Raw genomic sequence first — 12500 nt, 5'->3', positions numbered from 1 at the left:
GCTTCCCCCCCCACCCCCCACCCCCCCATTCAGGCCAAATTCCAGCTCTGTCCTCTTTAACCTGACCACCAAATCCTCCCTGGGTTTTATTGGCCAAGCTGATGTTTGGTGAGTGGAAAGGCCCTAAACAGATCTGCGGCCTGGACAAGCATTGGTTGGACACATGCCCCGGCGGCTCTATTTTGGAAGCACGGAACTCTGATAGCATGGGTTATTTAAACACACGCACACTCACATGTGTGTGAGCAGACACACACATACACATACACACGTAGGGCACACACACACATACACACACACACACACACACACACACACACACACACACACACACACTGTTACACACTCCCTGTGGTATGAGAGGGGAGAGTGTGTCCTGCAGACATGCCTGTGAACAGAGGGCTATAAAGGCAGGGGTCAAGCAGGAGCAGGGAGAGGCAGCAAGGGGCTGGCCATTAACAAAAGCTTTACAGTGTGTGCTTTAACACCCCTTCTCTATGGGATTCCCAGAAACGCCCCCCGTCAAACCTGTCCTTCCATGGGGCCGACCCTAAAAACCTGCCTCCCTGAAGCTTAGCATATGTGGGGAAGGCCCACCTAGAAGATGTGTGTGTGTGTATACTGTATGTCTCTGTGTCTTTGGGTTCCCACGTGTTTCTAAGTGTCTAGTAGGCAGAGAACCAAAGTGTGACCAAAAGAACTCAATCAAGAATTTCCTCAAACTGAAGTCTGTGAGGGATGGCCTTTGGGCAGGGCTACTGTACTGTACAGTACATGAATCATAACTCTCTGTGCCCAGGACAAGGCTACAGTATGTTCACACTCTCTCTCACTCTGGTGCCAGGGCCTGACAGCATGGAGGTGACAAACCTGTTACTCCTTAGAGGGTGTTTATTAATTGACAGCGGCACTCCTGAACGCTGCTCCCCTGTGCTCTGTGGGCTACCACTCACACCTACTGTAGAGGAGACCTGAGCTACGTTCAACACCACCCATCTGTTCTCAACCGAGGTGTTAGAGGAGGCAAATGTTAACAATGTAAGGCCATGGAGGTTGTGGTGTCCTGTGCCCTAATGCTGTTGCATCTGCAGTGCGTACTGTAGTCCACTAAGATTAAACCAGAAAGAGGCCAGAGGGCTGTTAAAGGGGCAATTTGGGATTGGTAGATCCATTTGTGTTTACTTATAAATGTATTATGTATAGCCATTGATTATTGAAGAATATAACTTGTAACCTCATGAGCAACCTGTCTTTGACCCAACAAAACAGCTTGTTTTACACCAATGTGATTGCAAACAAACATTGTATTGCTTCAAAACATGGTTAAAACGATCATTTCGATCTCAGGTCACTCCTTGCATCCATAGCTCATAACATCTACAAATTTAAGAGTGCTTATTTCTGCAGCCCCATCCCTCAAAGCCCCCCCCCCCCCCCCCCCCCCCCCCCCCCCGGAAAAAGTGGTGGGGAGAACACTTTGTTGTTGTTTGAATCCCAGATTGCCCCTTTTAACGGTTGAAGAGAGAGGTCTTTTGATGTACCAGTGTTACAGTATATTGAGAAAGTCTTTAGATGTTACTGTAACCAGAGCATCTCAGGTCGGGACCCTCCCCATCCTACAGTCCATTTTCCCCTCTCTCTCTCTGTGTGGCTCCTAACCACCACTGGTAGGGCAGGAAACAGCTGCTTTTCCCTGCAGGGCCCTCCTTCCTTCTTTCCTGCCTGCCTGCCTGCCTGCCTGCCTGCCTGCCTGCCTGCCTGGCTGACTGACTGACTGACTGACTGACTGACTGACTGACTGACTGGGTGAAGTGTGAAGAGGAGTGTAGCCTCCGTGCTGTGGGCATGTCTCTGTCTCTGGGTCCATAGCTGTGGTTAGCGCTGCCTTCACCCACCTCTTTATAGACCCCGGCTGGTCCCTTTAACAGGGCTCCGCTATGGCCGCAAACCTCCAGCACACAAACGCATCCCAGACCCAGCAGTGGTTGGATGGATGGTCCGTAGGGGCCTGGGAGACCGGGCCGTGGGATAAGGGAGGAGAACACCCGGGCCTCTATGGGAGCAGGCCTTAATTAGATGAATTGTTTTCATGTATGGAATGTTTTGAGGGAATGGTAGTCAAGACTGGGCTGGAGAACAGGGATAGAAAGGGGGGAGAGAGAGAGAGAGAGAGAGAGAGAGAGAGAGAGAGAATGGTCACAGAGGTAAGGAATCAAAAGCCGTGTGGTAGTGAGGGAATCTAGCCACACCATGAAATTGGATTGCTTTTCTTTTGTTTCCAGTTAACGGTCACCCTAATAACATGGAAATAGCATGGCGTGAAAGAATGTGTAACGAAAGCAGTGTGCAATTACACATGATATATGGTAAAGATTTACAGTCACTAAATACATACTGGATACCGCTTATGTGAAGCTGTCTGTCAAAAGAAGAAAGTGCTGACAAAAAAACGCTGTCTGAACCTCTCTATCTCAGAAACAGAGACCGCAACATGTTGGACAAACCGGTAGTTTGCATTCCAGTGAAGACGCTTTTGCGATAACAGTTTGTCTTTCAGCCGCAATGTGCTTTCCCAATCTCTGAGAACATTACGTCTTTAACGTGAGGACACGAGACAGCCACATTTCTCAGCGAAGCTCCCATTTCACTCGGAGCAGATAGAACCGGTAGGACCATAGGGGCTAGGAGCACAGGACGATCCTGACTCCACTGTTACGATGAGAGACACACACACAATCTGCGGTGGCCATTTTAATCTGGCCATTACCTGCACATTGAGTCGATACAACCTTTTAGCTACACTGATTTCACATTGACACCACTCCAGCTATTTTCTGATTTTGAATGATTTCACTTTCTGAAAAACAAATTCTGCCCCTATAGATTCCATCTGCCCCTAGTTCCGATGGACAGATAGGATCCTAAACTGTCCCTTATGTGACTGTACTGTAGTGTACTCTACATTCCCTGATTCCCATATCTTCATGATTCATGAGATTAAACCAATGAAAAGCCTCCTTTTTTGTCTCAGCGGCCTCTCAGTGATAGAGACTCTCTGTCTCCCCACACTCTCACACACAGGCCAGATATCCTCCAGTATGGAGGAACAATGTTGATTCAAACAGATACGCTTCAGTTACATCATGTACTGCTCCCAAAGGGGATGAGAAGTGAATGGAGCGAGACCTATTATACAGCCAGCGGTGGTTAAGGTTGGTGTATTGTGTGTTGTTTCGAAGCCTGTGGTTTGTTTTGTAGGTGATCTATGTGTTTGTTTTTGTCTCCCAGGCTTCAGGGGGACAGTCTGTCAGCAGCAGAGGAACACAGACCCCACCACGTCACAGAGCAGGCTGTGCCTGACATCTCCTGTGAGTAACAACACCACAACCGTCAACTCTGTCAAACTCAACTGTCAAACTCAATTGTACACATTCATCATGTTTATAGTTCCACAAACATAACATTACTCTTGCTCTCGTACTCTTGTGTGCGTGTGCGTGCGTGTGTCTGTGTGTGTGTGTGTGCGTGTGTGTGTGTGTGTGTGTATGTGTGTGTGTGTTTGTGTGTGTGTGTGTGTGTGTGTGTGTGTGTGTGTGTGCGTGCGTGTATGCCCGTGTGTGTGTATGTATATGTGCATACGAGTGTGTCTGTGTGTGTGCATGCATGTGTGTGTGTGTGTATGTGCGTGTGTGTGTGTGTGTGCGTGTGTGTGTGTGTGTGTGTGTGTGTGTGTGTGTGCATGCATATGTGTGTGTGTGTGTGTGTGTGTGTGTGTGTGTGTGTGTGTGTATGTGTGTGTCGTCTGGAGCAGGTCCATTGCCCGCGGTGGACATGGTGGCGCGACGAGAGCAGGAATGCGAGAGTGCATCTCAGGTGTCTGGGCTTGTAAGTGTCCTCCCTCCGTCCATCACCAAACAATCCAGATCACCTTACCTCATCAATTACCACGTCTCCCCCCCCTCCCCCCTCCCACACACACACACCCCCCAGCCTCCTTTGTGAGAGTGAGAGTTAAAACCACGTCGATCATCCTGCCATTAGGACGAGGTCAAGCTTAAACCGTCTATCTTTACAGAGAATGCCAGTTTACACAATGAACGATAGAGTTGTACAAGTGATACATCTAATTAGGGATCTCTCCATATCACTCTGCAATCCTCTTTAGGGCACTTCTGCTGTGTGTATGAAAAAGATATCTGGGCTGACAATTCCAGATAATGCTCTTTTTTTAGGCCCATATATTATGGGCCAGAGGAATCCACACACCATTGTTGTCGGGGTGGATAGCGTGCTAGCTCCACATGCTATGGGGTCATGGAGGATGGTGGTGGTGTTGTGTTGATGTAGCCTATAGGTCTAGAACACATTCCAGGCCGAGCGTGACACAGACACTCACATGCTGTTCATAAAGGAGGTCGGTGTAGACGCCGATACCTACGCTTAATTATCCCAACCAAGTGTTGGAAAAGCCTTTTTTTAATGACTTTTTTACGGAAAAAAAAGGTTTTTGGAGCCGCCGCAGTGCTCCGTGTGCGCACCAGATGGAGAGAGGCTCCAGACTAACTGGCAGCAGGACCGGTGTGAGACGCTCGGCCCTGTTCAGTCAAAACCTGTAACCGGAAGTGTTCCGGGTGAGGCAAAGCGGCACTAATTAATTCTGTTCCAAACTATTTTAACATATATTTATTCGTTAAATGAATCCAAGAGTTCATTCTCACTGCTCAATAGGACTGTTTGTATGTCTAACCCAGTAACCCGGCTTCAGATTTTGATTGAATAGGGCTGCAGTCGATGTGAGACGTCCATTGGTCGCACAGGGCCAAGAACTCCAGAGAAACATCTCCCCCTCAGTGGTGTTGGAGGGTAAACAGCAGCCAGCACAGATCCAGTTCCACACAGCCACAGAGGTTCTCTTTACTCTGGCTGCCTCTACTACAGTACACACTCTTCATGTCACGCATGCACGCACGCACAAACACACACACACACACGCACGCACGCACGCACGCACGCACGCACGCACGCACGCACGCACGCACACACACACACACACACACACACACACACACACACACACACACACACACACACACACACACACACACACACACACACACACACACACACACACACACACACACACACACACACACACAGTCTCCATAGGTTAAACCCTGCCTGGCAACCTTAAGAGCGAGGTTCTAATGTGTGTCCCATCTGGCAAGGCAAGTGTGAACGTCTCCCGTCACCTACTGCAACTAGATTTTAAAGCCTAATGTGGTTGTTTTCTGTTTAACTGCTTATTTTGGGCACTCATTGAAAGGGTAATATAATTTGTCTTTCCTAATAGCTTGTGAGTTTAACTTGTCCTTGAGGGCTTTGTGGCCCGAATCACTGAATGGTATGGAAAACAAAATGTAATGCTTTTATGAGTTGAGTCACTTCTTGGGACAAACAATGGCTGAAGTCATACGGCACTTACTCTATCTCCACTACTGTGGGCTTTTGAGTGGTAATACGGTATTACAGTAACCATGATCCGCCATCACCATCTATTGAATGACACATAGATGCTTGTGATGATGGGATGAATGCAGGAGTTGATTGAGATATGGGCTAGCCGTCGCTACTGCTACAGTACAGTCCCCGCAGTGTTATAGAGAGGATATCCTGATGTATGGAAACAGCCAGAGATGGAAAAGAGAGAGAGGGAGAGGAAAAAAAAGAGGTAGAGAGTTGCAGGAGAGAAAGTTGTGTTTAGTCAATAGGGCATTTCAGAGTGGATACTTGTCCTCAGGTAAATGATGTCTTGTATTGCATATTATGCTGTGTTGAGCAGTAAAACACTGAGACTTGGAAAGTGAACCGTGTTAATGGTTATCATTAGTTAAACAACGCCCAGAGTCTGAGCCAGTTTTCTCTAGGTGATAATTGCCTCATAAACGCATATATGTTCCTAAAGCAATAGCCTGCTGTAATTCCCCAGGAATTTCTGCTCAGTTTGCTTCATAATTGACAAATGATACGTTTTTAATCAACCTCCCCGAACCTTTGCCTGGGTGTCACCGTCATAAAGTCAGTCAGAGGAAAATTGTTCATTTTTATAGTCGAAATATGATCATTCATGTGATGCAATACTGGTGTGTATGTTTCAGGGCATGGCTAGGATGGTTTATTTATATTTCCAGGGTAATTTGGCTGTATTTCAGCTGATATATTGCAGGGGCCTCTTCCTGGCCTTTGTATTTTGGCACATGCCCCCTCTCCTCTCTATCAACGGAGACTGCTGCTCCCACACCTCCATGGCTGTTCACACACACACAGGGTATCAGCTGTGGGAACCTCAACAATTTATAATATAGGTAACCCAAGAGCTGCTTTGAGCTGCTTTAGTCCCTCAAAGGTTTGTCTCCTTAGCATTTCCAGACTTTCCATATTAGTGGTTCTCTTTAATGTGGCTTCTGTGCTCCATGCTCTGAATGATTGTCCAAAATACAAAAGTAGCTTGAAAAACTGCTCCCCTGAATCACTGTGGCTAACGTCATGTGCTGGATTACTCCCTGCTCTGTCTCCACCTGTTTCCAACTGAGGCCTAAGGCTGACCTATACTGTGGTCTAAGGCTGACCTATGCTGTGGTCTAAGGCTGACCTATGCTGTGGTCTAAGGCTGACCTGTTCTGTGGTCTAAGGCTGACCTATGTTGTGGTCTAAGGCTGACCTATGCTGTGGTCTAAGGCTGACCTATGCTGTGGTCTAAGGCTGACCTATTCTGTGGTCTAAGGCTGACCTATTCTGTGGTCTAAGTCTGACCTATGCTGTGGCCTAAGGCTGACCTATGCTGTGGCCTAAGGTATGGCGTTCACCACCATACAAAAATGACCTTGAGAAATAGCTGTCCTCAATATCCATCTCTTCCATCTTCTGTATTTAGATTCAAGTGAGATACTGTAATGGGTGGAACTGTCCCCCAAATTGTTTTGGATTCTGTGATCATTTTCAACAGATGTCTGCCATTTAGTAGTGGTGGGATCTCTTGAATGGTGTACTGTCCCTCTCCCTGGGTCTTAGGCCTCCAACAGCAGGGCCCAAAACTGACGATAGCGTGATAGTCATGGGCAAACAAACATCAACATGCGTGTCTCTAAGCACGGCCAAGGCGCAGGCCCTGCCTCTCCTCATCGCTGCAGAGCAAACCAGACCAAACGTTACATGCAAAGCCACCATCAGTGAGGAATCATAACGAATGCCTATTTAAGTTGACCGAAACCCCGGGTTTTCATTTGTAAAGCCTCAGACAAACAAAAGCAAATTACTCACCTTCAATGGACCCAAGGAACAAAGTGCTGGGAACTGAAATCGTGCTGTTGTGGTTTCGACAGCTCGACTAAATATAGCTACTAATTCTCTTTTAAGAGAAAGAGACTGTTTATAGGCAATTGATTGGCTGTAAATGCATGCAGAGCTACAGTATACCCACTCACACTCTATATATTGTCAAAGCTGACTCTTTGAACTTTAGCATAGTTTCCCATTGAATTTCTCTTAATAAGAATACAACCAAACCTTCCACACAACAATACCACTCTACGAGAATATTACTGAAGCCAACAACAATTAAAATGGCGTTTTCAAAGTGCTTTTCCATTGAAATTCAACCATTATAGTATTGGTTGCAAAAACACACACTAGTTCACCCTCAAGAAGTTGTATTTAAGATATTGAACTTTCATGATCCCTGCTGCACATCTTTCCTATTCCCCTACTGATGGGTTTTCATCTTTCAGTCACTTGATGATGAGAAATTGATTCAGAAATACCCTCTATTGTTTGTTGCCTTTGTGTATCTCAGGCACAGACAGGACGTCATAAGACCTGTCTTTGTACCGTCTCTGGGGGGAGAGCTTGAATCAGAGTCTAATTGTGTTATTGTCAATATCCTGTTTGCTTTTGGCTGCGCTGACTCACTTCATTGCGTCCCAGTGCCTGTGCTCTCTGTAGGCTACAGTACATTAGGTGAGTCCGTTCTGAGCCAAGACAACAGGAATTCATTACCTCACGCGTTAGAGCATACATCCTCCTGTGGTGAAGCTAGCTAGAGGAAGATGGGGAAGTTGACCCTGTAATGTGGAAAGTACCTTTTATGTGGCATATGAATGACTAGTATCTGTTTTATAAGCAAACCTGTTTAGTATCTGTTTTATAAAACTAGAACCTACTGTTCTAGTGGCCAATACGTAAGAGATAATTGTAAACTGGAGTCAATTATAGATGCCCCTTTCAGAATGCATTGGTAGTTCTTCAAAGTTATAACCTCAAAGCCCCAACAAATGTCATACATGGTAAACAATATTATTACAAATAGTGTAGCCTTTTAAAAGATTAACATTTTACAGAAAACAGGCGGAAATCAAACCAGATGTGTAGCTAGCTGCCTCTCACATGAATGCCCAATAAATCAGACATTTGTTTTCGGCGAGCTGTCGAGAAAACTCAAAAGGCACGCAACAAAGGGGAGGAATAAAAAGAAAAATCATATTGGACTGCTTTCTCTCTCTCACTCTCCCTCCCTTCCTCTCCCTCCATCCCTCCATGTCCTGACAACAACCGGCGAGGATCCCTTTAAACTGGTTTTAGGAGGCAGGCCTGTGGGCTCATGGGATTGAGGTAATGGTGGTCTGGTGTGCTGCTTCCTAGCGCTGGGGTGGCCCAGCAGCCCCTCTCAACCCACCACGATGGACACATGTGGGCCGGCCAGGAGTTTATGTGAACATGCAGAGCATGTCCCCCTGTCACAGCTGTGGTAGGAGACATGCCAGCACAACCTCAGTGAGAGCAGATGTCATTCAAGGCCACTGTGTGGCTAGCCTACTAGAGAGAGGTTACACAGTATGGTACCAACGTTAAGTCCAAACAGACGACCTTCCAAGGTCAAGTGTAGGGAAGATCTAGAGGAAGGAACCGTGAGACGAAAGCAGACTTGTGTGGTGAGGTAGCTAGCATAGTCTCTTAGCTAGCATAGGTCATGGGGTTAGTCCAGACGTCTGTCGGAGGACCTGCCTCCTCCCAGGCCAGCCTCTCTCTCCACCACCATGGTTGAGGTTCATGACTGCATGCACGCGGCACTTGACAGTACATGTTGTGCAAAGGGCAGAATTGGACCAAGTGTCCCGTTAGCGGTGGCTATTACTGTTGACCACACTCGCATAGCTGCACACATGCATGCAGTAAAAAAGATTCACAATCCGGACTTCCATCCTTGCTCTCATGCTCACTCTCAACATGGCTTCAATTTGGGCCAGAAATGAAATCCATGTTTGTTAGTTGGACAGAAGCATCACCAAAGGGTTTTCATCCATTTCTTGTTTTTTAGACATGGCTTGGCTTTTGCAGTGGTGAGGGGCAATTATACATCTCTGGTTTCGCGTAGCTGACATCAATGTTCTCATAAGTGATTACAAAATTCTAACAGTTCTTTATTTTCAGAGATGAAAACCCATTTTTCCTTTTAGTCTCCTCATCATCTGCACACCAGCAGTAAGGGGAATAAAACACTTCCATCCATGCGTCCCAAACAAAGGAAACACAAACAGTTTGACTCATTTGGGTTTATGTCTACACATACATCATTATCATTAAAGACAATGACAGTCTCAAACCACAGTGAAGTCCTAAACAAACGCATATTTCCTTCACTCACTCTATCTCTCCAAAGTGGCCCGAGTCAGCGACTGTCTGAGAAAGATATTCTCAGCAAAGGTTTTTAAAAAAAAAAGAAGTTATATATACTTTTGTGATGCTGTATCCAATCAGCAATCTGCAATGGAAAGCTGTGATTAATTCCCCCGCAAAGCAGATGCCATATCCACATTAAGATATGCAGACATAAAACTAAACGACATGAAGTTTCATCCAGAGCGTTTTAGACAGTACTGACCCGACATCACGTACAGTGTTGCAGCCTGCCAGTTGTATAAATGGACTGCCATGAAGATATTTTTGTTAGCTTCTAAATCTGTTTCCTTGCTGTGATGATGCCATTCATAACACAGCAGCACAGTTACATGAGTGTGTAGCTCTCATAGCACTAGGCTCTACTCTATATCTGACAGCCCCTTAGGCTGGACTATATTAAGTTTTATCTCCATATTCACTTTAGCGCTTTGGGCCCTATGTGAATTATGCATGCTTTTTTTTTTTTTTTTAATGATGCGTGCGAGCCAGAAGAGAGGCAGCCATACATGTTGAAGGGCTCCAGGTGGCTGTCTGAAATCCTAATGAGACAGAAAACAATGCAGCGCGCTGTTGTCTACAGACGTCCCACGTTCGCTACACTGACTTCTCCACCACATGTTCTCTCTCCTCCATGTGGTCCCTATTGAGGGAGACTAGACCCTAACTGGGAATACAACCTGACTGGGAAACGTCAAGATGGAGGTTCACATGCAGGTTCCCTCACTAGAGAGCGATGTCCCCCTGCCCCCCCCGCCCTCCCCACCCTGTAGAAAACAACAACAATTTATTCAAAGTCATATGTCGACCTCTGACTTTGCTGTTTTCATTGGGATGTTATCTCGAGAGGTGAATTGTTTGCAGGCTGTGTGCATCCTGTGTGTCTTGCTTTAGGACTGTTTTATCCCAGTTGGGAGGCCTGTCGCTTCAGGCCTGTAGTCTCCAGTCTTTAGGATATGGTCCTGATTAATGTTCCCTGGGCCAGTGGACTGCACATGTTACAGACAGGCCCCTGGTGATAACAGAATGTCCTTATATACAGTACTGTACAGTATGTGACCCTGTTTACCATGTCTACAGGGAGGCTGCCAGAGAGAGAGAGAAAGAGAGAGAGAGAGAGGACAAGATGATGTCACACCACCAGAGAGAGAGGGGGGAGAGAGAGAAGAGAGAGAGAGGAGAGAGAGAGAGAGAGAGAGAGAAAGAGAAAGAGAGAGAGAGAGGACAAGATGATGTCACACCACCAGAGAGAGAGAGGGGGAGAGAGAGAGGAGAGAGAGAGGAGAGAGAGAGAGAGAGAGAGAGAGAGAGATCACTTGTAATGTTTCACCCACCCGGCTGGTTTAATAGGACTGTAATTACTGATGGGGTTGCGGTCCCACTACCACAAAGCTCCTCATGTCACTCGCAGGCTGGAACACCAACTCCAGCCCTTGGGAATCACGTTCCGCCATTTATCCTTGGCCAGCCAGCGCAGCAGTTGTTTTTCACCATTCCATTTCTATGCGGGCATGTTTGTAGACCGCCCCCAAATGTAGGGGCCCTAGAACGAGTAGGGCATTATCTCCCCCCCCCCAGGATAGGCTAAAAACATGTAGTGAAGAGAGGACAGCGTTTGTCTTTCATCAGATCTCTGACTTTAGACGCGAAGGAGAATCCTCCCTGGGCACTCTATCATGTGACGTCAGGCTGTCTGTTGGCGTTAAGCATGTCCAGTGATGTAAGAGCTGGCGCGGATGTCATGGAAACTCATGTAGGGTGAACTCACATAAGGGGGTCAGGATTATGGGTAGACTGCTTTTATTCCTTACCTGTCTAAGGGGCTCCCACATACAGGGTCCATTGGATTAACAGATCATCGGACCTCTAGTGTGTGATCAAAGGGATAAAAAGGGGGATTAGGTGTACTCCAATTACAGGACTTGGTAACCCTGGCCGTACCAACTGATGGCCTTCCAAATGATGTCTGATGCCAGGAATGGGGACTGCACTGTGTGGTGAGGTAGCCGCCCCCCCCCCCCCACCACCCCAACCTGGCAACCCGACAACCATGTCTGCCTACTCATGATCTTTTCTGCCTCCCCTTGGTCTTTTCATAGGAATTAAATCGTTTATATTGTTGGTGTTGTAACAATACTTTTCATATACATAAGCTTATGAAACGACATATCCAGGCTCGTTGATTTATGGTTGGTTAGCTGGTGGAGGCTGATTGCTGCTGTCAGGCATCTCGCCAGCAGACGTCTATTCAGAACCTCCACAGATTTATTGATTGTTATTTTAAAATGTCTTTGACCACTACTGACGATCGAGTGCTCGATGTTCACCAACAGAGCTAGCTCTACACCGCCATACCCACTTTCATCTAAACTCGCTGTGGTTTCTCATGTTTTTCTAATGGCCATAAAAATAATAATTGCCTCTTGTTACAAAAGATATGGCTCAGACATTTTTTTTTTGCAATAGTTCAATATTATATGAACGTGTAATTGAAGGGTCTTTCTTCTAATGCGACTTTCTCTTTTTTTCTTTCTTGTTAACTAGCGTCAGCCTGTCTGGGAGACGGATCTGAAGCCTGCGAGAGGCGGGAGCTCGCTTAGCCAGACGGGGCTGCTGCTGAGCGACTCCCTCTTCTCTAAAGAGCTGGAGAACATGGGCAAACACCTTGCCGGTAGGTGTGTGCACGTGTGTGCGTGTGTGCGTGTGTGTGTGTGTGTGTGTGTGTGTGTGTGTGTGTGTGTGTGAAGTATGTGTCGAACGCGCGTGTGTGT

The 12500-nt window shown here is 46.7% G+C and overlaps 1 protein-coding gene across 1 annotated transcript in view; it reads left to right on the top strand.

Moving 5' to 3' along the window:
* cUnh8orf34 (chromosome Un C8orf34 homolog) overlaps positions 1-12500 on the top strand; it is a 59067-nt gene that overhangs the window by 36420 nt on the left and 10147 nt on the right. Inside the window, exons 9-11 of the mRNA XM_083673276.1 lie at positions 3289-3368; positions 3812-3885; positions 12274-12400. Coding sequence (XP_083529402.1) covers positions 3289-3368; positions 3812-3885; positions 12274-12400 — 281 coding nt within the window. The remainder of the gene's footprint in view (positions 1-3288; positions 3369-3811; positions 3886-12273; positions 12401-12500) is intronic.

This window comes from Argentina silus (assembly GCF_951799395.1).
Source record: "Argentina silus genome assembly, chromosome: 1".
In the NCBI taxonomy this organism is placed as follows: Eukaryota; Metazoa; Chordata; class Actinopteri; order Argentiniformes; family Argentinidae; genus Argentina; species Argentina silus.
This window is presented reverse-complemented; position numbering and strand designations above follow the sequence as displayed.